This window comes from Eurytemora carolleeae, unplaced genomic scaffold, assembly GCF_000591075.1.
Source record: "Eurytemora carolleeae unplaced genomic scaffold, Eaff_2.0 scaffold610, whole genome shotgun sequence".
Lineage (NCBI taxonomy): Eukaryota > Metazoa > Arthropoda > Copepoda > Calanoida > Temoridae > Eurytemora > Eurytemora carolleeae.
In genome coordinates, this window is record NW_019397003.1 from 465,821 (window position 1) to 492,264 (window position 26,444).

Here is a 26,444-nt window from a genome sequence, read left to right on the forward strand (position 1 = left end):
AATTCAGACAAGCTAAATTTATATATAGATGTCCTGGCCTATGTATGTCGTGTCCTATATATGTAATGTTTCTAATATAAAATATCTTATGTCCTTTATATAAAATGTCCTATATATGTAATGTCCCATCTATTATCATACTAACTTATGTCCTATCTATGAAATTTAAAAAATAAGTTTAAGTTTTAGTCTGAAACCTAAATTTTATTTTAAAACATGGCAAGAAAAATGAGTAATTAAAATTTCCACGCATAACAAATTAATTATGAAAGTTTGCAGAATTTCTGACGGGTTGAAAGAAACCACAAATAGTTTTAAAGATTAAAAAAGTTTGTAAAAACTGGTTTCTGATGAAAATTTATGAGGTTGAGGGTTGTGAGCAGTTTTATGATTTAGTGAACAGAAAGCTCTTTCTTCCTTTGTACTCATCTCTTTTGTTAAAATATGCTTTGTTGCCCTCCAGGTAACATCAGAAACCTCGGAGAGTGGCAAATTTTAAAAATATAAAATAGAAAATCATTTATCTAGATTAGATTTTGGCGCCAATTCCACCGTTTTTATTTCTTTCAATATTCCTGAAAAGGATGAACGTAATAATAAGTCAATCCCTATTGATAGAATGACCTGTTCAATTCATAACTGTGCCCTTTTTCTGATTATGTATGAAATTGATTTCTATGTTTTTGTTTTGAAAACTGATTATAATAGTCAGTAATTGGTTAAAAGTCGGCCCGGTACTTAAAATGAACCAAAGTTTACAATGTAAATCGCGGGTATGCCCTTTTTTAACTAAAATTAATTCTGCGGCCCCTTTAGTGAGATATTTTTTTTAAAAAATAAAAAGTTTATTCAAGGATTGTTTAGTTTTGGTAATGTGTGAATGAACAAAAAGATAATTTGTTTTCTTCAAGTTTTTGATCTTTTTTTTCGAGGGAAGAAAGTAAAAATTTTTTTAAAAAATATTTAATTATTTTCGAGCTGTCAGTTCAGAAAATATATATACAAAATTTAATAGCACACCTTCCACAAAGTTTCAAGTTTGTTCAGAAAGTTTAAATTTTAAAACAGTTTTGATGGATGGTTGGTTTTCAGGAGTAAACTGATGGATAGATAATATTCAAGAGATTGAGATTTATGAGTGCTGTTCAATATGAACTAGGATTATCTCAAGCTCCAAAGTTCTGTGGAAAAATTTGAATTCTACGAAGTTTGAACCTCCTCAGTGCCTCCCAAACCAATAGGATGTCAGAAAACAAAACAAGGTTTGTTAGAGCCAAGGAGATTTCAAAATTACTGTAAAATGAGGAATCCGTAATTTTTCACTTTTAAGCTAAAAAAACGACAATATCTTCCATATTATTAAACAGTTAAAGATTTAAAATTTCTTGTTGAAAATCGTGAACTGTCTAAATCTGAAGAGCACTCTGTCTCAGAATACTTGGTCTTAAAATAATGGAAAAAGTTCTTAAGTTGGTTTTGAGGTTTTCTATGTGTGCGAAAATAAACTCTAAATATCTAATTAGCTCGGGATAATTAAACTTTAATTCAACTTTAAATTAAAGATTTCTACGAAACTTCTCAAGATGGATAAACTTTGTAAGGGAAAAGATAAATAAACAAAAATATATTTTATTTAGTAAAAACGCTTGTGCGGGTACAAAATACGAGCGGGTAACTTTTAATTGAACGTGTGGAGATTAAACCATTTAATCCACAAGTTATCAGAGGATGGAATTTTTTGAAGAGGTAGAAGTAGTTGAACTAAGTAAGATTATTTTAGCTATTTCTCTAGTTTAACCATCCGTATACTGGGTACAACTTCTTTAGTGTTATATAATATTTCTGACCTCTTTTATCGATAACTTATGGATTAAAGCATCTAAGATTTTACCAATGAGAAATCGAAAAATTTGCTTTCATTTAAAGGTTCCCATCTCAAGTAAGTATACTTTAAAAATACTTTAAATAATATCTTTTAAAAAATCCGCAAATTAATTCTATGTAAAAGCACAATTTAAAATTATCATTAAAAAAAAAAAAAAGGAAGGTCATTTTTCAGAGTAAAATAGAACATCAAAATTGGGATAAAGAATATTTATTATTATTTTTTTGTACTAAAAAGATAGATAGATAAATAGATAGATATTGTAATATTCTTCTCAAGAATATGAATAATGCATAAAGTCTCTCATCCCCATACTAAACCTCCCACAACCTTATCCTACTGCATCACTTCCCCCCCCCTCTCCAATAATTTCCTTCTTTACCTCCCCTTGCATCCCCTACCTACCTCAGCTCCCTCCTACCCCATTATCACAATCTTTTAATAACTCTACTTTACCTCTCTTTCTTCTTCTATGATCTAGTCTCTTGTAGTCCTTATGAAGCCCTGACTATCCCTTCCCTCAACTCCCCTTCACAATCTTTCTCTTTTTCCCCATCATCTTCTCGCTTTATTTTTCTCCTATCCCCTTTATCTTTCTCATATCCTCTTTATCTTTCTCCTATCCTCTTTATCTTTCTCTTATCCTCTTTATCTTTCTCCCATCCTCTTTATCTTTCTCCTATCCTCTTTATCTTTCTCCTATCCTCTTTATCTTTCTCCTATCCCCTTTAACTTTCTCCTATCCTCTTTATCTTTCTCCAGCATTAATAGTATTTTTTGTGGAATTTTTTTATTCTTTTGTTCATATTTTCCCCCCTAGCACTTATCCATACAGTACAAATATCCTAGGGGCGAACGCAACATAAAAAAATGAATCTTGACGCGGTTAAACAAAAAGTGCTGATTCCCAGGATGTCTATATAACTCAATAAAAAAAGGAAACAAATTTGGGACAAAGGAATTGAGTTTTTGCCACAAACTCTGATTTTCTTACCGGATGACGTAGACCTTTTATAATTCAAGTTATGAAGTTCATGTTAGATCAAATAGTCTAAGTTTGAAATATCAAAGATTTGCACCATCAGGGTGCAAAGATATAGAGATTCGAAGTTTTGAGGTTGTGGCAAGTCCTCGATTCTTTTACAAAATTGTACAATTACGTGTGAAATTTTTCTTAAGCGTTAATTAAAAATAGCGAAAAAATAAGAAAATGTACCATTTTACCATAAATTGCAATGTTTTTTTTTTAAATTCCAAAATACAGTTATTTATTTAATAAAATACATTTTTTCTTCCATAAAGCGAAAACAGGTATCTGAAAACCATTGCTTTTAAATATTAAAACGTTACTCCAACTTAATTTTAAATTTCAAAATTTAAAAGTTTTTAATCGAGTTTTTCAACGTAAGTATTTTAAAACTGTCCAAACTTTTGTTTGCTCAAGTGTAATATTCTTAAAACATTTTTCCATGAAGCAGCAATATTAAATTATTCATAAGAACCACAGCATAATATAATACTCTACTTCAGGTAGACTTATAAATAATTAAAATTATGTCATTAAATAAAAATGTAATATTCAGGGTTTCCACAAAAACATAATGTCAACTACAAATTCTCTTTAATCTTAACCTTCTAGATCTAGATTCTTCTAAACCTTCCAGGTCTAGAGTCTTCTAAACCTTCCAGATATAGATTGACCTAAACCTTCCATATCTAGATTGAGCTAAATCTTCCATATCTAGATTGTTCTAAACCTTCCAGATCTAGATTGATCTTAACCTTCCAGATATAGATTCTTCTAACCCTTCCAGATCTAGAATGTTCCAATCCTTCTAATCCTTCTAGATCTAAATTGTTCTAACCCTTCCAGATCTAGATTCTTCTAAACCTTTACAGATCTAGATTCTTCTAAACCTTACAGATCTAGATTCTTCTAAACCTTCCAGATCTAGATTCTTCTAAACCTTACAGATCTAGATTGTTCTAAACCTTCCAGATCTAGATTGTTCTAAACCTTCCAGATCTAGATTGATCTAAATCTTCCAGATCTGGATTGATCTAAACCTTCTAGATCTAGATTCTATTCCTCTCTGTTGTGTGATTAGGACGTGTTCTATATACAATACATTACATATATAGATTTACTAAATCCTTACTCCTCTATCTTCTTTATACATCTCTGCAGTTCCACCAGTTTACTCTCATCGAATAATACCATTCTCCTTCCTAGCTTTTCTAACATATTTTAGATAATTCTAACCCTGTGACCTAGTGCCGTTTCCTCATTTTCTATATTTTTTACCTTGTAGACTATTCTTGCCGCAGCGCTCTGCCCACAAGACTTTTCAAGGTGTAGCTTAGAAAAGGCCTAACCTTTCCCTAAATAATTCAGAGTTTAAACTTTTGGCATAGCGCATGTGCAAGCCCGACCCCCTTCAATATTTTACCTGCGGCGCTTGGTCCCTCAATTTTAGCTTGCAGTGCTTCAGGGCTAAATTACTGGATGGAGAACCAGTCGTTGTAGGAACTGATAGAAAACGTCATGGTGTTAAATACGTTTCTCACTTGTGGCTCCATATCTATTCTTCTTCTCTCTGTCCTTTACAAGTGCTGTGAGCATTATTTCATGTGACCCTCCATGCAAGTATTGCTTATTAAACTTATTAATGTTTATAGTTATGAAAACGAAATATTTTAAATTTTGGTTTCTCTGCAGAAGTGACATGCGCATTTCTAAGTATATCGGAATTATTAATAATGATCAGAAAAAGGTTTTTAAAGTACCGTTGTGAATCGGGCATTGCCGTCTCAACATTGAGGGTCCCTTGAAATTACTCTTACAGTCCTTTTAATTCTTTCTACAATCCTATCTATCAAGATAGATAGATAGAATAAATACCTTCCCCAGTCCTTGGTTTAGAATTAAAACTAGATCTAAATGGTTTAGATTAGAACGGTTTAGGTGATGCTACATAATCCTACAGATTTATGAAGGTAACATTTGTAATGCAAAGTTAGGGGGGGGGATGGGGCAATTTTATTGTAAAGTTGAAGAACGGAGAAGGGGGGGGATTTCTGTGTTGAGGAGGGTCGGGGGTGTATTATACTATATATCTTGTTACTAAGAATGTAATTTTGAAAGTTTCCCTGGTATAAACTATATAGAGTTGGAAATGATAAGAAGAAAGTTTGTTTTTGAAACTTTTATCATTTTAATTACATCCAACATTTTAAACAGCTATATAAACAGGTCTAAAAATGTAATCGTAATTGCAGTTTTGGTGAAATATATTCTCGATAATGTTTTTCAAACAAGATTTTAAGAAAATTTATTAATTGTCTAAAATCTACACACTGTTTTAAGTCAGGAAAGAATCCCCTTAGTTTTTTAAAATTATTTTCTAATCAATAATTTACCTATTTATAACACTGTTATTTGGGTTTGCAGTGTTATACAGTTTTGGACAGAAATTTCTCTTTATCGAGAAGGTTTTTTAGATTTAATTTTGTCCCGAGCTTTAGCGAGGGACAAAATATTATCTATAAAGGCGAAAGCCTTCGACATATAGCAAAATTTGAGACGAAAAATTTTATTGCACGTCGTGTCCAAATAATAGTGTTATAGTGATTTTATGTAAGTTTGTGCACTTATCTTATTTCAATGGCTATTTCTAGATCAAATAAGCTTTGAAACAAATCAGAAGTCAAAATATAATGTTGATTTTAATTTAATTTTCATTTCAATTAAAAAAATATTTTGGAAATATCCTTAATGTTTTTGGAAAAAATCCGGGAACCAATCAAAACTTTATAGCACACGTGTTCTAATGTACAGCTAATTTAACTTTATAGCCCGTTCATTATGAAATTCACGATGAAGTGATGAAGAATGATAAAGTCACAATAGTTTCATAAAATTTATTTAATTTGTCTATTGTAAAATTTTAAGAGGTGGGCTGGCCTCTATCAACAACGGAATTGAACACTTGTCAAAAACTCTAATTTCATAATCCCTATATTTCTTCAATCTGATGGTAATATATCAAACTATGACTATATGATTTTAATTCTATGTTTGAAATATCAAAGATTTGAGATATAAGGATTATGAGAGTGGGAAGGGGGCAACTTAAATTTGAGGGCGCAATGAACTAGGGGGGGGGGACAACCTAATTNATTGGTCTTAAACACACATACAGATGTATTTATTGGTCTTAAACACACATACAGATGTATTTATTGGTCTTAAACACACATACATACAGATGTATTTATTGGTCTTAAACACACATACATACAGATGTATTTATTGGTCTTAAACACACACACATACAGATGTATTTATTGGTCTTAAACACACATACATACAGATGTATTTATTGGTCTTAAACACACATACAGATGTATTTTCCTGTAAAAATATATATCAAGGTATATTTGTTTAACCCATATTTATTAGAGGATAATCCTCTGAAACATGTTAAACATGTGGTCGGCCATGTTTTCTCCACTCCCATAAATTAGAATTGTAATTGTACAGACATTTATACTTGTTACATGGGTTACAAGCACGCAGTCACACTTATTAGTATGCATTACTAGAAATTCAGGGATCTTCGCGCACATTTCTAAAAAAAATTTGTCTTTATTTCGCTTCAAATAAAAAAATAAAAAGTTGAAATTTCTTTCTTCTCTCTCATGATTGAAATTTTCCCATCCTCACAGGAACAGTAAGCGTAATTTTGAGCAATGTCCAATTTACAACGGTACCCTTGAAACCTTTATCTGATCAATAATATGGAAGATATTATCGTTTTTCTTAGTTTAAAATTATTTAATTCTGATGATATAAATATGTTTTCCTGCAGTAGAAATGCTCAAGTCACTTTTATAGAGAAACTGTCAGTCTGAAAAGTTATAAAAATTGAAACATTTTATGCTGGATCAGACAAAGCTTTTCTGGGCGCTGTTGGGAGTCGGGCATTGCCATCTTTGCATGGAGTGTCACTTGAAATTACGCTTACAGTCCCTTTAAAGCGAAACTTTAATATTTTAGATCTATGATTAAAGCAGTTCACTCAGAAGGGTCCTTTCGCTCTCAACGGTTCAAGGAGGGAGGGGTGGCTGCTCCCAGGGTTTTGGAGTGCTCACATGATTTTGGAATTGCTCCCAGGGTTTTGGAGTGCTCACATGATTTTGGAGTTGCTCCCAGGTTTTTGGAGTAAAATGGGAAAATTTATCCGACCTTTTATGAAAATTCCTTTGAAAAGGGAACTTTAAAACCGAAAATTGAAAAAAGGGCTTTGCTACCCCTTTTTTACTGTCTTTGTTCAGATATTTGCTGAAAAAAATCGCAAATTTCAGTCCATGTAGCCGTGTGGCGATCATATAGTTTTAATTAGCCAAACTGACGACATTTGTTTCAGATTACACATTAAAGATTATTGTTAAATGTAAAAAAATATCTTTTTTGAGCATCAAACATTGAGGTTTCATTTGAGCTGGTCTAATACATCTCAACATCTTTATAAATTATCTTATTTCCAAGTTTTTTTTTCAGAAAAATCCATTTTTTCGCCTAAAAAAATCTTTAATTGATTGGTGCCATTCAAAATTGCGTTTTTACCCAACAGTCACGAAATAAAAATTGTTCTATGTTTTTAGAGCCTTTTATATGGCTCGCACCATACCAAAAATCATCAAATTATTGAGATATCTGAGGAGAACTATGTTTTTTCTTAGTTTTCATATCTTGGGAGTTGCCACCCCTCCCTCGTTCAACCCTTGGTTGCTGACTAAATATTTCTTTGAACCATTGCTATATTATTAAAATTAAATTCTTCCATTTATAAGTTTAGACAACATGGATATCAAGTTCAGCGTTGAAGATAAGTTCTTTTCTAAATGATTACTTAGATTTGATGAATTCAAATGTTATTTTTTACCGCAAAAAGTCACCATTTCTAAACGACTAGGTTAACGACTCTCAATCAATTGTGAGAAAAGGTCTTCCTGCTGAAATAAAAATATTTTGAATTTCAAAATATAAACATTATGTAACAAGTAACAATTATGTTAAGAATGCCAGGCCGGATTTTAAGAACCCTTATGACGGTATTTAGATTTTTTTTCTTCTCAACAAAGTAGAAGAAAATGAAGTCACAAAATGAGTGAATGAAAAAACTGAATCTATAAAAATGTAGAAATGCTAACCTGTATATTTTACCAAACATAACATACTCGAAACTATCTGCTCGACTTGGACCAGAGTCCAGAGGGGACCAGTCACTCTGATCTGCAAACCCATCCTCTCTACAGATATAGATAAATAGATAGATAGATAAATAAATAGAAATAATTTTCTTGATTAAGTTTATTTGATATGTCCAAGATGTGTGGATTATCTATAAGGGTTGTTTGAACCCTAGTAAGAGCTGTAAATATTGAGCTTAACTCAATGATTTATCCACTTAAAGGCCTGTCACATTAGTCAAGTTCTATATCTTTTTATTTTGTATCATGTATCCTGTATCCTGTATCCTGCATCCTTTTTCCTGTATTCTGTTTCCTGTGTACTGTATCCTGTATCCTGAATCCTGTTTTTCTTGATAGTCTGNCCTTCCACTTGTTTTATCATCTTAAACCCCTCTCCTTCCACTTGTTTTATCATCTTAAACCCCTCTCCTTCCACTTGTTTTATCATCTTAAACCCCTCTCCTTCCACTTGTTTTATCATCTTAAACCCCTCTCCTTCCACTTGTTTTATCATCTTAAACCCCTCTCCTTCCACTTGTTTTATCATCTTAAACCCCTCTCCTTCCACTTGTTTTTTCATCTTAAACCCCTCTCCTTCCACTTGTTTTATCATCTTAAACCCCACTTCTTCCACTTGTTTTATCATCTTAAACCCCATCTCCCATTCCACTTGTTTTATCTTCTTGAAACCTTCTCCTTTTCTCCTCACATTCCACTTAATTGTTTTATCTGCTTGAAACCTTCTCCTTTTCTCCTCACATTCCACTTAATTGTTTTATCTTCTTGAAACCTTCTACTTTTCTCCTCACATTCCACTTGTTTAATCGTCTTGAAACCTTCTCCTTTTCTCCTCACATTCCACTTATTTTATCTTCATGAAACCTTTTCTTTTTCTCCTCCCATTCCACTTGTTTTATCTTCTTGAAGCCTTCTCCTTTTCTCCTCACATTCCACTTGTTTTATCTTCTTGGAACCTTTTCCTTTGCTCTACACATTTCACTTAATTGTTTTATCTTCTTAAAAACCTTCTTCTTTTCTCCTCACATTCCGCTTGTTGTATCGTTCTAAACCCTTCTCCTTCTCATTCCCCTTGTTTCAACGATCTAAACCCTTCTCTTTCCGCCTTCTCACATTGTTTTTTCGTCTTAAATTCTTCTCCTTCTCTCTTTTCCCATTTCACTTGTTTTATCTTCTTAAACCCATTCTACCCTCCAAACCTCTTTTTAAATATACTCTCCACCAACCCCCAACCCCCTCTTATACCACCATCTGTTCCTCCTCCGACCAGGAGGGAAGTTTATTCTTCTCCGTTCTTCTCCCCTAGTCTCTCCAAGATGTGCAATCAAGTGTGGGGCGTGGAAGAAAAATAGTATTATTCCACCACCTGGAGATATTTGCCAGATTCTAGACTCAGACAGATTAGTTTCACATTTCTTCTCTTTACTACTTTTATTCAACCTGGAGAGAAAGAGATAGATAACTGTTGATTGAATAGATCATGGTCAAACAGATTTGTTATCACAACTATAAACCCTGGAAAGAAATGGTTACCCTCCACAAACTCAAAATCTCTATTCCCATAGCTTTGAAACACGATGGTGTACACCTTCATGAACCAAATTTAATGTATAGCAAGAAGCAGTTGAATTAAACAGGCTAAGTTTAACCACTACTATCTTATTTGAACCGGCGCACAAGAGAAGTGGTTTAACTTAGTCTTTGTTGTAAGATGTAGGGATTAGAAAATTAGAATTTGAGGCAAGGAATCAGTTCCTTTTTGTAAATATCAATAATCATTGACATGCAATACAGTGAAGCAAAAATTGAATAAGAACAAGAAAAAAAATACAATTAAAAGTTTTAATAACAGAAAATTTTTTTTTTAATGGATGGTCTGTCCATCTGTTGGTTTGTTTGTTTCCAATAAACGTGGAAACAGCTGAACCGATCAGGCCCACATTTTTCGTGGCAACCCAGGAAAAGTTTTGTAGAGTCAAACACTATATAGTAAAACTTTAAAAATGTTGCCAAGAACAAAATGACGACATATTTGAAAATCCGCGAAAGTTTCTTTTAATTTGAGTACGATGAAAAACTCGCGTTATAAAAAGCAAGAGTGAAACTTGCTACTTATAAAATGTGAAGCGATCTAAAAGCCAAGTATACATGTACATATTGATATTTAAGGTGTAGAACGAAAAGAGGGTGAGTGAATGACTGTTTTTCAAAAGTAGGATTTATATCTCAGAGAGAAAATCTTAAGTATTTTTTAATTTCCATGAGTTTTCATTTTTCAAATAGTTTGAAAATTAGCAGAAAACAATATAATTTAGAATATAATTTAGAATATGTACAGGGCTTATGAAATTTTTCAGGGGGCCATATTATATATATATAACCTCCCCCCTCCCTTCCCCTGAATACATTCATATCATATGTATTATACAATGTGCTCTTTACTACTAATACAATTAAGGTTTGTGGTATATTAAAGTATATTGGAGTTCATCAAAACATATTAAAATTTAGTGAATTATATTATTACAGTAAGAACCTGAAAGCTGTGGAATATGAAGACGACATTATNTCATTAAACTGAAGCAATGTTTTTGCGTGATCAAGAATAAATGAAAGGAGGATTTTTAAATTTTAGATAAAAAGTTACTAAAGATAATAAATTTGCATTTTTTAATTGCAAACGATCAGGGGTCAACGTCTATTATTGAAAGGGATTTTTAAAATCAGGGTTTACTTTAGGGTCATGACTAGAAAGGGTTCGCTGAATATTAAGTGTTGGCACATTAATTAAATAAAATTAGCGCATTTCCTAAACCACAGAGTTGGAAGACGACATTTGTTTTGCGGGCAATTAAAGCATTTTGATTAAAATAACAGTAAATAAAAAATGCAGCTGATCCTAAATGGACTAAGTAGTAATTTCAAGTGAAGTTCATGTTCGATTCACAACGATACCCTTTAAACCTCTATCTGGGTAATAGTGAGGAAGATATTGTCGTTTTTCTATCTCAAAACGTGTTGATATTTCATTCATCCTTGATGAGACAAAGGTTTAAAGGGTACCTGTGTGAGTCGGACCACCCAATCTAAAAACTGGAGGTTCGCATAAAACTTGCGCCTGCAGTCAATTTATTAAACTATTATTTGTTAGTTTAGCATTTTATAAATGTTTGGATACTTATTACTGATATGCATGGTTTCAATGAGGGGTTAACAAATTTTCCCCCCTCTGTGGTTTATTCTTATAAATCTACTTTTTCAAACTCTACTAATAATTAAATTTTAAAAAGTTTACATTGAAGAGACATTGAAGGTTGAAATTTTGATCATAATGTACAATCGGATTTATCAGCCAAGCATTTAAATTATTGCATAAACAATCAACTAATTATAAATCACATTATGCAAGTGTTATATCAACAACTCTTTATCTAGGGTTCATCACCAGCTTATATAGGATTGCTTCAAGCAATGATATGTTAAAGTTCTAAACAGTTTCTTGCTTAATGAAAAAGTTTCTTTCTTCTAGGTTTGGATATTTGTTTACTTTTCTCAAATATCCCGGGGACTTTTCTCCGGTCTTCTGAACACATATCTTCTCCGGTTTCTTCAACCGAACCCTTCTCCGGTACCCTTAACCGAACCCTTCTCCGGGTATCTGAACCAACCCTTTCCCTGGTCCATATTCAAATAATTTGACCCGAAATTTACTCTGGTTTTAAAAACCGAACTCTGCTCCAACCTTTTGTATTTACTAAGCCGGGCTCCGGTCTGCTGAACCAAATTCTGCTCCGGTTTCCCCTTGAGCTGAGATCAGACTAATATAAGAATTGGGGAACCAGGATTTACAAAATATAATCCTTTTATCAGAAGATGAGTTTAGACAGGCGAGTATCCCAGGTTCTTCCTCTGCAGGAAAAGATGGATTTCTCTAAAGGAGGGACGAAGAGTCTCCTCCAGGTTCCAACACTCCTCCATCAGCTCATATAGATCCCTGGAGCAGGGTTGGGGTTGGGGTAGAGTAGGACAACTCTTGCTCTGGAGTTTGCTGATGATCTGTGAGTCAGTGAGATCATGGTAGGGACGGATACCAGAGTAGTTTAGTATCTCCCACATGCAGACTCCAAAGGACCAGACGTCAGATTTAGTAGTGAAGCGTTTCTAAATATAGTTCATATTAATAATATTCATATAACAACTTATGAAAATAAATTGAGCCTTTGCCATAAACTCTGATTTTCTACTCATAATATCTTTGCAATCCAATGTCATAGATCTTGATATTTCAAGCTATGAATTTTGTCAGATCAAATATTTCTGTTCAAAATTTTAATAATTTACACAATCAGGTGGCAAAGATAAAGGGATTAGAAAGTTAGAGTTTGTGGCAAAAACTCAATTTCTTTATTTATAACTTTTTCATGTGTGAAAATAAATGTGTAATCAATCATATTTAACCATAATTGAATTATGATAGGTTGTCAATATTTCTATTTCTACTCCATGTGTCCATAAACACAAGCTGAACTCCATGCAAAACATTCTCGTTGTACAGACAGGACAGTACAAGGCTAAATCGTCAGAGAGAACCCAGTATTTACGGGCTTTGGGGAATGATTTGTATATTCTCTTTAAAAACATAAAAACATTGGAAAAGAATAATACCGGTCGACTCATAATTTGATAATGGTTCATCTTCCCGTTTATGGCAAATATACTCTTTAAAATTGTTTTCAAATGAAATATTTTACAATATTTATTCTTTTTTATAAAGAATGTGCAAACTGCATCTTAACACTATTCATCTCTAAATCTGTGGTATTTTTGTAAAATTTCTAATATTTTCTTTACGAAAATGACAAATATAAAAGAAAGGTAAAAAGATTATCTTCATATTTGAAATGAATAAAGTTTCCAAATCAGAGAAAAATGCTTGTTTACCTCTAAGACTGACTCCCAGGCCATCCAACGGAGTGGGACGAGAAGACCGTCCTCTAGCTCCGTGTAGTCTCTCCGGTACTCCGGAGTATCGCTGCCGAAATCACATATCTTGATATGATAGGCTTTCCCAACCAGACAGTTTCTGAATAATACAATTAAGTCAAGACTCAAGACATAAAAAGGCAAAAACTTTTGGCGCTAAAAAATTAATGTTCAAACCAAAATTGAGGTTGGAAATAAAATGAAAAGGACACAATGTTCACGTTTATGCAAAATAGAAAAGAAAACAAGCTAAAAAGGTAAAATAGAAAAAGTCAACATTTAAACGGAGAAAATAGAAAGTTTATAGAAATAAAAACAGTTTTGTAACACGCACTTAAAATAATGAAAAATTTTTATAAGAACTCAGGAGAAAACTTTTGAATTCCAAAATTAATATATAAATATGATATTAGAGAAACAGAAGATTAAAGAGACTGTAGGCGTTATTTCAAGTGACCTCCATTTACAGAGTGTCATGTCCGATTCGCAATGGTACCATAAAAACCTTTTATCTTTATAAAATTGAAATGCAGAATAATACAGACTTTAGATAGAAAAATATCAATATCTTCTTCATTGTTACTCAGATAGGAGTTACGATAGTATCATTGTGAATCGGAACTGCCAATCTTTAAATAAAGGGTCATATGAAATTAAGCGTACAGTCCCTTTAATTAAAAAAACGCGTGAAAGATTTTAAAATTTGTTGAAAGAATAAAACGAGAAGAGGAAAATAAAGAGGATTAAAGTTTAGGAATGAGAATCTGATATTAGATACAGGGACGGAGGTGGGGAATTGCTGGACTTTAAAATCATTTATAAAATAAAATATAATTGAAAGAGAGTAAAGTTGAGGTTTGAGTGTTATCCTTTCCTGCAGGTCTCACCCAGCAGATGAATTCTTTTATGATTTACCGACGCTATTCAAATGCAAATTAAAACGTCACCGACTTTTTTAGTTTCGGAACCTGCTTCAAACTATCATTCTCTTTTCCTAAACTGACACCCAACTAAACCTGGTAGATTACGGATGAATTTCTCCTAAACAGTTTTATGTTCTACCGAGATATCTTAAAGCTAATTACCGAAGGAAGGAGAGGGTGAGTAATTTAACAACCCCCTAGAGATATAGATACTGCCAAGTCCCCCCCCTCATCTCCACCCTCTCTTTAAACCAGTGACGCCAGGTTAAGCTGAGTAAGATATTTACATATTCCCCCCGTTCTTGTTATTAGATGAGATTTGTAAAGATATTTCTACCTGGTGGCTAAATCCCTGTGTACAAAGTTCAAACTCTCCAAATATTTCATGCCGGAAGCGATCTGTGTGGCCATATAGATGAGAGTGGGGAAACTCAGTGTTCGGGTTCCAGGAGGGAGGAACGGGGTTGTCTCTGGGAGGTGGGATCGGAGAAACTTGGTTAGATCACCGTGCTCCAGATACTCCATAACCACAAAGTATGGAGTACGTGTTTCACAGACCCCGAGAACACGGGATATGTTCTCATCCTCTAACCCTGCCAGGAGCCGAACCTCGCGCATAAACTCCTTCTTTTCCTGGTCCCCTGAGTCCCGGTTCATGTACTTAACAGCAACCATCCTTGTGGACAGCGGGCTCAGCTGTCCGTAGCTGGGAATCCGGATTTCTCCGGTGTGAACCGTCCCGAAGGTTCCGTCGGAGATGAGCTCCTTGAGAAAAATACTGTCTGGATCAACCTGGTACAGGATCAGGTTCTCTACTCTCATCCTCATCAATCGTAGAGAATCCGATTGTTTTAATTCTTCATTCTATAATAAAACAAGGTCAAGAATATTATATATTTAGGTTTGAGAAGAAAAAGGATTGCAATTTTAGTTCCAGATTTTAGGTTCATTACACAATTAATAAAGTAATAAAGTTAATAAAGTAGGAAAGATGGAAATCTAGTTTAAAGGAGTTAAATGAGAAGGGAGGATGGAAATCTTTTTATCTGGATGGAAGAAGGAGAAAAGAAGCATCTTTAAATCTATGTGAAAGAAGGAGGAGGGATGAACATCTTTAAACCTAGGTGAAAGAAGGAGGAGGGATAAACATCTTTAAATCCAGGTGAAATAGGAGGAAGGATGAAAATCTTTAAATCTAGGGGAAAGAAGAAAGGAAGGGGGTAAATTTTTAAATTAAAATGAAAGGAAAAGGGATGGATTAAATCTAGGTTAAAGAAGGAGAAAGGATGAACATCTGTAAATCAAAATGAAAGGAAAAGGGATGGATTAAATCTAGGTTAAAGAAGGAGGAAGGATGAAAATCTTTAAATCTAAGGGAAAAAAGAAAGGAAGGAGGTAAATTTTTAAATAAAAATTTTAAAAAAATTAATGGATTAAAGAAGGAGAAAGGATGAAAATCTTTAAATCTAGGGGAAAGAAGAAAGGAAGGAGGTACATTTTTAAATCAAAATGAAAGGAAAAGGGAGGGATTATATCTAAGTTAAAGAAGGAGAAAGGATGAACATCTTTGAATCTAGGGGAAAGAAGAAAGGAAGGGGGGTAAATTTTTAAATCAAAATGAAAGTAAAAGGGATGGATTAAATCTAGGTTAAAGAAGGAGGAAGGATGAAAATCTTTAAATCTAGGGGAAAGAAGAAAGGAAGGAGGTAAATTTTTAAATAAAAATTAAAGAAAAATTAATGGATTACATCTAGGTTAAAGAAGGAGAAAGGATGAAAATCTTTAAATCTAGGGGAAAGAAGAAAGGAAGGGGGGTAAATTTCTAAATCAAAATGAAAGTAAAAGGGATGGATTAAATCTAGATTAAAGAAGGAGAAAGGATGAAATCTTTAAATCTAGGGGAAAGAAGAAAGGAAGGCGGTAAATTTTTAAATCAAAATGAAAGTAAAAGGGATGGATTAAATCTAGGTTAAAGAAAGGATGAAATCTTTAAATCTAGGGGAAAGAAGAAAGGAAGGCGGTAAATTTTTAAATCAAAATGAAAGTAAAAGGGATGGATTAAATCTAGGTTAAAGAAGGAGAAAGGATCTTTAAATCTAAGGAAAAGAAGAAAGGAAGGAGGTAAATTTCTAAATAAAAATGAAAGGAAAAGGGATAGATTAAATCTAGGTTAAAGAAGGAGAAAGGATGAACATTTTTAAATCTAAATGATTCTATTTTATTTTCCATTTTCTCCAACAATGGGATGTGGTTCAGAACTAGTGAAGTCTGTCATATTTTGGGAAATTTTTATATTTATGCAAATTTCAACAGAAATGTTTTTATGATAAAGTTTCTCTTTTATATTTTGCTGATTTAAATTTTCTTCTATTTCTGACACTTGATAGAAACAGAATACAAGAGGAACAAAGAATGTTTTCGTCCATATTGGAGAAAATCTTATTATACATTCCATAGATCAAATTTATCCAATCAAACTTGTACTAACATAGGGGAGAGGGAACGAGAGGGGGGAGGGATATTTTCTAGAAAACCTTCAGATAATATTTCGAGAGGTTTTTCAAGATAATTAATGAAAAAAAAAGTAGCGTAGAGTGTGTATAGAATGTATCTGGTAAATGTTTAATGTCTTCTTTCCAAACTTTGCAAAAAGCAAATGGCGTCAAATTTGTTTATGCCTTTATATAGCCTAGTAACGTCTCTTATACAAATACTGAAAGTAAAAAGATATTTAATAAAAATATTAAACCTTTGAAATTCTGTTGTAAAGTGAAATTAAAGTGAACCCATTTCAATATTGTATATTTTACAAAGAATGCATTATAGCAAAGCTCTTACTAGAATTCGCAATAATGGATATACAATGCGCTCAGTTAAACTTTTTAATTTGTGAAAAGATTTCAATGAAACTTTAAGTATTTAGATACAGTAAGAATTAGAAAAATGTGGAATAGGAAGACGACATAATAGCGATTTGATTTGATGTTGCTACATAGCAAATAGTTTAATAATAACTTATGAAATCACGCATTTATGGTAAATCGGTCTGATTACATTCCACAATTGCTGTGTCTCATGTTCATTGGACTATTCAAAGTCATAACTAGAATCTAAAAGTCGTCTTCCTATTCCAGAATGTGTTGGTTCTTACTGTATAACAAGCTATTGTGGGACCATATAATATTACTAAAAAATAGTGGTTTTACTACACTAGAATTTCCCTATAGCAAGGGCTGATTCATTTGGTGTGCTATCCCGCTATTGTGGGACCATATAATATTTCTAAAAATGTTGGTTTTACTACAGTAGAATCTCCCTATAGCAGGGGCTGATTCATTTGGTGTGCTATCCCGCTATTGTGGGACCATATAATATTTCTAAAAATAGTGGTTTTACTACAGCAGAATCTCCCTATAGCAGGGGCTGATCCATTTGGTGTGCTATCCCGTTTTTCATTATATAGTCTGTATGTGATCTGTACAAAAGCATTGCCTTTGCTACTTAAAAGTTTACATAGTTTACAGTGACCAGGCATCTTATTTTAAATATTTTTTTAAAGGCATTCATTTTCAAAGCTACAGAGAAATGTACATTGTACAAGTTAATATCAAACATAAAAAACTATTCAATTTATGATTAAGAAATTATCCAATATACAAATAATATATCTATATAATAAAACAAGACATTCGTATATATGTTCCCTATAGGCGGCCAAACGGCTGGAACGAATAGGCTTACATTTTTTTGTGGACACTCATGGGTAGCCGGGGGGTGACATAGGCTAAAAAAAAATTATTTCTTCAAAATTTTTAAAACGCCAGGCCCATCAGCTAGTATCTAATAATAGACAAATCCGTATGTTTATCAAATCCCAATGTTTACTGTATGTACACTGGTACAGAGAGAAGAGAGAATTGAACTGACCTTTTAGAAATATTTTAGAGAACAAAGAGTTTGAGAAATTATGAGAGACGTTCACGTCCTAGCTCCTGACTCAAGATTTAATCTTAGAAAAATCTTGCTCAGCCAGTGGAAAATTCAAGGAGGGTTTTATCCTGAAATTAATTAGATATGACCTGGAGAAAGACGTAATCTGAGTTCTGATCTAAGGAAGTTTGAGACCCGGAGACATTATGCGAGGATTGAGAAACCCGACTGCTAGCAGAGTTTGGACTACGGGTAGGTACTGGAACTGCATATTCTCCACATGATGTATCTAAATATTAATTAATTAATTATATTAGCATATTAATGTGAATAATTACAAGAGTACAAAATGCCCGAGGTATAATATCATAAACATTATTTACCTTTAATTCAGATTTATGTGAAGTTTTAAGAAATTAAGAATTAAAGTGGCAATAAGTGTAATTTCACGGGACCCTTCAGTTATAAAGTGGCAATAAGTGTAATTTTACGGGACCCTTCAGTTATAAAGTGGCAATATGTAATTTTACGGGACCCTTCAGTTATAAAGGGGCAATAAGTGTAATTTTACGGGACCCTTCAGTTATAAAGTGGCAATAAGTGTAATTTTACGGGACCCTTCAGTTATAAAGTGGCATGTCCGATTCACAACTGTGCGCTTTTAAACTCTGTCTGGTCAAGGATTGTTTTCTTGCTGAAGATTGAATTTTTTCAATTTTGGTTTCTCTGTAAAATTTATGCTGCAGAGACAATGAAGGATTTTGTCAGAATTTAACACTATTCCTCATTTTTGAGATCCGATAGAGGTATAAAGGACAATGCTGACACATGACAAATTTAGGTTTTAAGTTTCACTGAAAATTACCCCCGATTTTTTTGGAAAGGAAATGAGTCCTTGCCACAAATTCTGATTTTCTAATCCCTATATCTTTGGAACCTTTGATATTTCAAAGTTATATCATTTGATCTAAGAGAAGTCATAGTTTGAAATGTCAAAGGTCTACAACATTGGACTCCAAAGATATAGGGATTAGAAGATCAGAGTTTATGCCAAAGACTCAATTCCTTTGAAAGTATAGGATTAGCCGATTTCAAAGGAAGTTTTAAACAAAACCGTTTTCATCACATTTTAATTGAATCAAATTAAAAAAAAGGATCCTAGTTTGCAAACACGGAAAACTGCAAAAAAGTGAAAATCATCGAAAAAATTAACTTTGTATTTAATAGATTTGGAAATATAATCCGGAGAGATTAATGTTGATAACCAACTCCCTTTAGAATAAAAACATATTTTGGGTTTACTCTCTTCATTTTTTATGTTAACCTTATGGATTCGATGATTATCACATTTTTGCAGTTTTCACTCCTTGCAAACTAGGATACTTTTTTTTGATTCAATTCGAACGAAAACTGTAAAAAAAGAGCCAAACATTAGAAAACTGGCTATTTATAAAATAACAAAATATTTTAAGTCTATATTAGTATTTTTACTGCAAAATCTAAAGATTCCATGATTATCACCTTTTTGCAGTTTTCCGTCCTTGCAAACTAGGATACTTTTTGGTCAATATTTCGAACCCCATTTTCTCAAAAACGGCTACTCGTCAAATTTGTTTAAAACATGTTTTGAAATAGGCTACACATTCAATTTCCAAAAAAATGGGGGTAATTTTTAGTCAGGTGTGTGTCGTGAATCAGACATGCTTGATAAAATTATCAAAAGGAATTGAGTCATATTTTCTTATTCCTTTATCTTTGCAACTTGGTGATGTAGACCTTTGATATTTCAAACTATAATTTCTGTCAGATTAATTAATCTAAGTTTGAAAAATCATAGGTTTACATCTTTAAGCTGCAAAGATAGAATAGAAAATTTAAAATTGTGACAAAAACTCAATTCCTTTAGGGTCTCATGAAATTGCTTGGATGCCAGCACCTTTAGATTTACGATATGTAAGTCATTATAAGACGATAAGTCAGTTGAAGAATATGTTTATTAGTATTAGATGTAAATATTGAAATAATGAATGAATAATGAATTCAAAAATGATTGAGATTGCAGAATTTTCATCACGTAGATTAGAACACTGACTGAGTTCACAGTGAGAAAGAAATGAAAACAAAGATCATGAAAGATAAAAGATAAAAATGAGATAAAATATAAAAAAAATATAGAAAGTAAGAGAAAGAGAAGGAGCAGATAGAAAGAGGAAGCGAGAATGCGACAAAGAATGATAAAAGAGAAGGAGTGGGGAGAAAAGAGAAAAAGAAAAGGAGGGAAGAGAATGAAATGATTGAATGAGAAGAAAGAAAAAGATAGTTAAGAGATGAGAAAAGAGAAGAGAATGTGAATAAAAAAGATGAAAGAGACTGATGAATAATTGAGGAAAAGAAAGAAAAGTAAGAATGAGAGGAGATAATAAGTAGAAATAAAGAAATAAGAAAATTAAGGAAGAAAATGAGATAGAGAAAATAAAATAAAATGAAATAAGTAGAGGAGAGATTTAGGAGAGAGAATGAAAATAGCAGGATAGAATTAAGAGGAAAAATGAGAGGAGAGAATTGGAGGAAATATTAATAGGGATGTTTGGAGGACATATTAAATGGAATGGGAAGAGAGGAGAGAATTGGAGGACATATTAAGTGGAATGTGAAGAGAGGAGAGAATTGGAGGACATATTAAATGGAATGGGAAGAGAGGAGAGAATTGGAGGACATATTAAGTGGAATGTGAAGAGAGGAGAGAATTGGAGAACATATTAAGTGGAATGTGAAGAGAGGAGAGAATTGGAGGACATATTAAATGGAATGGGAAGAGAGGAGAGAATTGGAGGACATATTAAGAGGGATGTGAAGAGAGGAGAGAATTGGAGGACATATTGAGTGGAATGTGAAGAGAGGAGAGAATTGGAGGACATATTAAGTGGAATGTGAAGAGAGGAGAGAATTGGAGGACATATTAAGAGGGATGTGAAGAGAGGAGAGAATTGGAGGACATATTAAATGGAATGTGAAGAGAGGAGAGAATTGGAGGACATATTAAGTGGAATGTGAAGAGAGGAGAGAATTGGAGGACATATTAAATGAAATGTGAAGAAAAGATACTAAAAGAGAATAGAATGATATAAAAGAAACAAAGAAGAGTAGGAAAGGCGAGAAAGTATCCAGTTTCAATGGTTCAAGATTTTGTCTGGAGATTGAGTCTATCTGATTCTAGGATTAATCCGTTACTCAGGGTACATTCTAAACCCTGCTCCGAGGTGCTGCTGGAGACAGGATTTACATCAAAGTGTAAACTAAGGACCAAAAACTAGTTTCCAGAGATTTATTGTAAACCAAAAACAAAGCTGTTCGCATTGTTTTTGTCATCCTCCTGCGGAGCAGTCTTTTTAATAGGATTTTTGACAGTTTAACTTTAAACTCATTAGCCGGTCACTTGACCCCGGGTAAAAACATGTTTGAGGATTACAAGATGAACATCAAGAATATATTTCTCCGTCAAAAATCCTATTTAGATAACGTCTAGACTTAGGTTTCATGATCTTAAATACTCATCTTTAAATCTTCTATCGTCAACCTTTCAGATTTTAAGGTTTTGTTTTCAAACCATTCTCCACATCTTTCTCTGTTTTTTCCTCATCTTTCTCTACCTTCTTCAATCCTTTCTCTACCTTATCAATCCTTTCTCTACCTTCTTCAATCCTTTCTCTACCTTATCAATCCTTTCTCTACCTTCTCCCATCCTTTCTCTACCTTCTCTAATCCTTTCTCTACCTTCTCCCATCCTTTCTCTACCTTCTTTAATCCTTTCTCTACCTTATCAATCCTTTCTCTACCTTCTTCAATCCTTTCTCTACCTTATCAATCCTTTCTCTACCTTCTCCCATCCTTTCTTTACCTTCTCTAATCCTTTCTCTACATTCTTCAACCCTTTCTCTACCTTCTCCCATCCTTTCTCTACCTTCTCTAATCCTTTCCCTACATTCTTCAACCATTTCTCTGCCTTCTCCATTTTTTTCTCTACCATCTTCAATCCATTCTCTACCATCTCAAATCCTTTTTCTATCGTCTCCAATCCTTTCAGTCGCTTCTCTAATTCTTTCTATACTTTCTTCAATCCTTTCTCTACTTTCTCCAATCTCTTCTTTGTCATCTTTAATCCTTTCTTTTTAGTCTCCAATCCTTTCAGTTGCTTCTCCAACCCTTTCTATACTTTCTTCAATCCTTTCTCTTCAATTCTCCAACTTATTATAAAATACACTTTGAATTGTAGAATACAAATTATATATGATTCTCCTTCTCTGCGTGTGGTTAAATCCTTCCAACCTTTCCAGTTTCAAGTGTATCTAATTCCACGCATCCTTGCTTTTTACGTTTTTATCCTTAGCATCTTGTATACATGCTTTCTATCTATCTATCTATCTATCTAAATTCCATCTGCATAACTTGCAACAAGCGAATCATACCTGAAAGAATCGCGGTTTCTTTTGATATTGCAAAATCTCCAGGTCCACATCTAACATACGGACTGTATCGCATCACGTGATATGGTTCCATATACAGGGGCATCTCGGAGAGAGGATTGCTGATTATCCGTCTCAAGGGAGTTCCAGTGTGCCGGGGGGTACTCATACGGGGGGTTGAGAGCGGAGTTATCCGTCTGGGTCCAGGACTAGCTCCACAGCTCCCCTGCCGACTGAAACCTGATCTAGGTGATCTGGGGGAACCGTATCCAGGGTGGGGATTATTGTAATTATCATCAAATATCGGAACCTTTCTAGATCCTCCGCTCCTGCTACCGGAGTTAGATCCGCTCTCCGATATAGCGCCCTCGGCAAAGTACGAGTAATGAAGGGGCTCCGTAGGATTTAACGCAACCTTTTCACTGGGCATAGAACACTCAACTGATGGTTTATTAGTCCATTGTTTACGAGATCTAGATCTGCTCACAATAAAGAAAATGATCGCTGCAAGGAGAACGATCACGGTCGTGAGCGCCCCAACAATGATTGGCATAAGTGATAGTTCACTTTCTTTACCAGGGGTTGTGTTGATCACTGTATCAGGGACTGAAGAACTTAGTTTATCGTCCTGTTGATCCTGTTGAACATGTTGAATATCTCCCTCACTAGCCTCTTCAGTATAGTTTCCTCGAGCTGCTGAACCATCAAAGGTTACTTCGGAGATAAGAATCCATTTTGACGCGAAGAAAAGTTGCATTTTCACAAACCGTCCCACCCTACGGTGCAGTTTAATGGAGACGTTTCTTGGCTCCTCAAATATTTCGTCGCTCAGCGGTGTATGGGACACAGGCTCCTTCCCATAGATTTTCCCGCTGATGGAAAAGAAGGCTTTCATTTCTTTAAAGATGGCGATCTCCCTGGAGAACTGATTGTTAGAGTACAGCTGGACACCGTGAAACTCGCGGATTTCTTCAAACTCGAAGACGATCTCGACAAACTCTCTTTTATCGCTCTTCCAACCAACCCATCCACGGTCTGAAACAAATGTTAAATTTATGTAAATTGAGAAAGACAAAATAGCCAAATTTCCGTTTTTCTCCGGGCTCTAAGAAGAGTTGGTGTAAACATACTATTTCTGGGGCTGGGACGGAACATGTATAATTGCTTGTGAGAATGAATGAAATTTAAAACTTCAAAGCGGTTGAAAATGCTTTAAGTCGTAAAAAATGAAATATACTGGTAGAATCGGGGTAAGAGAGGGGAGGGGAGAAGGATAACTCAATAATATCGTCAACCCTAAAAGGCTAAACGATAATTTTGAACCCCTATTTGGAAGAAATGATTGCTTCTGTTGACCGAAGTTAGGTTTCTAAATGATATCTCTTAAAAACAGAACTTACTTTTGGCGTAGTAGCTGAGCTTGTAGTCATCTGGTCCTAGATTTCCGTCCGTGAGAGATCCCAATCCGTTCTCCAGATAGTTCCCTCGCCATTCTCCATCATAGTTCCAATCATAGAACTCATAAGTAGGTCCACGTTTATCCCCCTGGGGCATACTGTAGCTCAGTAATCCAACTATATATACAAACATATGTCTTATAGAAATAATTTAACTAACCCCCGGTTTTATTTCTAACCCATTTATAATTAAACCGTCAGAAAATAATAGGTTTACCAAAAAAGAATTCAACAGAATTCTTCTGACATTAATCTGTCCATTTTTTCCCCCGTTTATGGACGCCTTTATTGCAAATGTGGGAATAAAGAGAAGAAAATATATTCACAAATTAATTAATCCGACGCCTACATCTCATCTTCTCTCTTTCTCTCTAATCCTCAGAATATCCAAGATGTATGCAAGACATGTCCTGAGAGAGAGGCAAGTATTGACCAGGTGGTATCATAATGAGATATAATTCTGATTGAACCCATCTCTGCTGATAAACTTTGAACCCAGAGATATTATTATTCTCAATTCAAGATTCATATCAAATATTCCATCCATCAAACTTAGTTTCTAGTCTTACTCCGGCCTTATGAAACTTTAACTTGTTAAACCTATTTCTTTCAGAACTTTCCTTTTTTATTACTTTTGTTTTTGTTGTTAGTATCATACTTCTCACATTATTTGGTTCTTTTATCTGTTCAGGCCAAGTCATTTTTCTAACTCTTATTTTTTGCATTTTTCTTCCTTGTTAAGAACTTGTCACTAAAATTCCCTAAAATATATTAATTTTTGTCTACATTTTAGACCAGAGTGATTCTTATTTTTAAACTGAAAATACCCCCCCCCCCTTCCATCCCCAAGAACTGCACACTATCCGCCCTCCCTTCAACTTCCATTTATGAATTCCTCCCTAGCTCCCTCTCCACTCTCCAGTATAGTGTTGAACCTATTGAGTTCCTAATCAGATCAAGTCTTAAAGCAAACAGTACCCGGAGCATTAATCCAACAAATCCTCGGTTAGAGGAGACCTGCACGCACACAATCTTATCAGGGCGATCAGATCTCCAATAACATGCTACTAACCCACCACACACATACTTTATAAACCACAGACAGTGCTTGCAGAGCAAACATCAAACAGAATTTTATCGCAGATATATCTACACATTCTTACAGACATTACAGACATCAAAGACTTTTTCTTTTTCCTCAAATCAGACTAAATTTGATAAAATATCAATAAATCTTTATTTTTTAGATACATGCAATCAGCATGTAGGTTTGCATAAAAACACCAGAATTGAACAAAAATCTTAAGGATTGCACTCAAACCTTGGAGATTGCATTGCATCCAACCTTCAAGGATGGAATCCAACCCTAGGATTGGATACAAACATCCAGGATTTGATACAAACCTCTAGGATAAGATAAAATCCTCTAGGATTGGATGTAAACCTCTAGGATTGGGTAAAAACCTGTAGGATTTGATGCACACATCCAGGATTTGATACAAAGTCAAACCTCTAGATTTGGGTACAAACCTCTAGGATGAGATACACACCTTTAGGGTTGTGGAAAACCTTTAGGATTGGATAAAAATCTCTAAGATTGGATACACAACTCTAGGTTTGGTTACAAACCTATAGGATTGGATACAAAAACCTCGAGAATGTACACAGCCTAAGATATTGGATGTAAACTTCTCGGATTGCATAAAACCCTATAGGATCAGTGGAAACCTTTAAGAGTGTCTCCAGGATTGCAAGATTGTCTATAAACCTCCTGGACTTTACACAAATCTCCAAGTTTCCAAGTTTACATTAAAACCTGTTGAGGATTACATAAAAACCTTTAAGATTGTTTAAACACCGAGATTAGTAAACAAATATCAAGAGTTGCATTAAATCTCCAAGAACCTTCAGTATAATATTTACACCTTTAGAGTTCATAAGAACCTAAACGATTTCACCAAACTCAAGAATTGCATCCAAACCTCAAGAATTACTTTTTAAAAAATTTACATTTAATCCTTGTTCACTAGATATAACCCTCAAAGAATAAACTTTAACTGAAGAATGAACACCTGTGGATCGATATAAAGTCCTTGAACGACCAACAAGGATTGGAAACATTACTCACCATCACTCCTGCAACCGTAGATCTCTACCCGCATACAGATTGTTCTCTGATGAGGACTGTAAGGGTGAAACCGAACCTTACTCGCTAGTATCACAGGTTCTGAAACAGCAGGAGGGTTAACAGGGTTTACTCAGGGTACTTTATTCTATAGATATCAGCTGGATATATTTAAACCATCCTATGTTTGGTAGGTCTCATCGTTGTTAAAAAAGGTTATATTGTCTCTAGGTTGTGTGAATCTATTCCAGAGTCTGTTCTAAATGAAATATGAAGGTTTTGGTGATTTTTCCCTTTAAAATATTCAGAAATATTTGGAAATATGAGTTCCCGTCAGTCCTGAGATAAGAACTATTATCCCAATCCTCTCTCCTCACTCTCAAATAAATATTTAGCCTGGAT

At 33.9% G+C, this 26,444-nt stretch overlaps 1 protein-coding gene across 1 annotated transcript in view; it reads right to left on the bottom strand.

Annotated features, from left to right (window-relative positions):
- Positions 1-11,147: 11,147 nt before the first annotated feature.
- LOC111710989 (discoidin domain-containing receptor 2-like) overlaps positions 11,148-26,444 on the bottom strand; it is a 33,808-nt gene continuing 18,511 nt past the window's right edge. The window contains 7 exon segments of the mRNA XM_023485200.1: positions 11,148-12,322; positions 13,103-13,244; positions 14,405-14,931; positions 18,147-18,286; positions 22,464-23,495; positions 23,861-24,034; positions 26,046-26,144. Coding sequence (XP_023340968.1) covers positions 12,041-12,322; positions 13,103-13,244; positions 14,405-14,931; positions 18,147-18,286; positions 22,464-23,495; positions 23,861-24,034; positions 26,046-26,144 — 2,396 coding nt within the window. The 3' untranslated portion in view covers positions 11,148-12,040.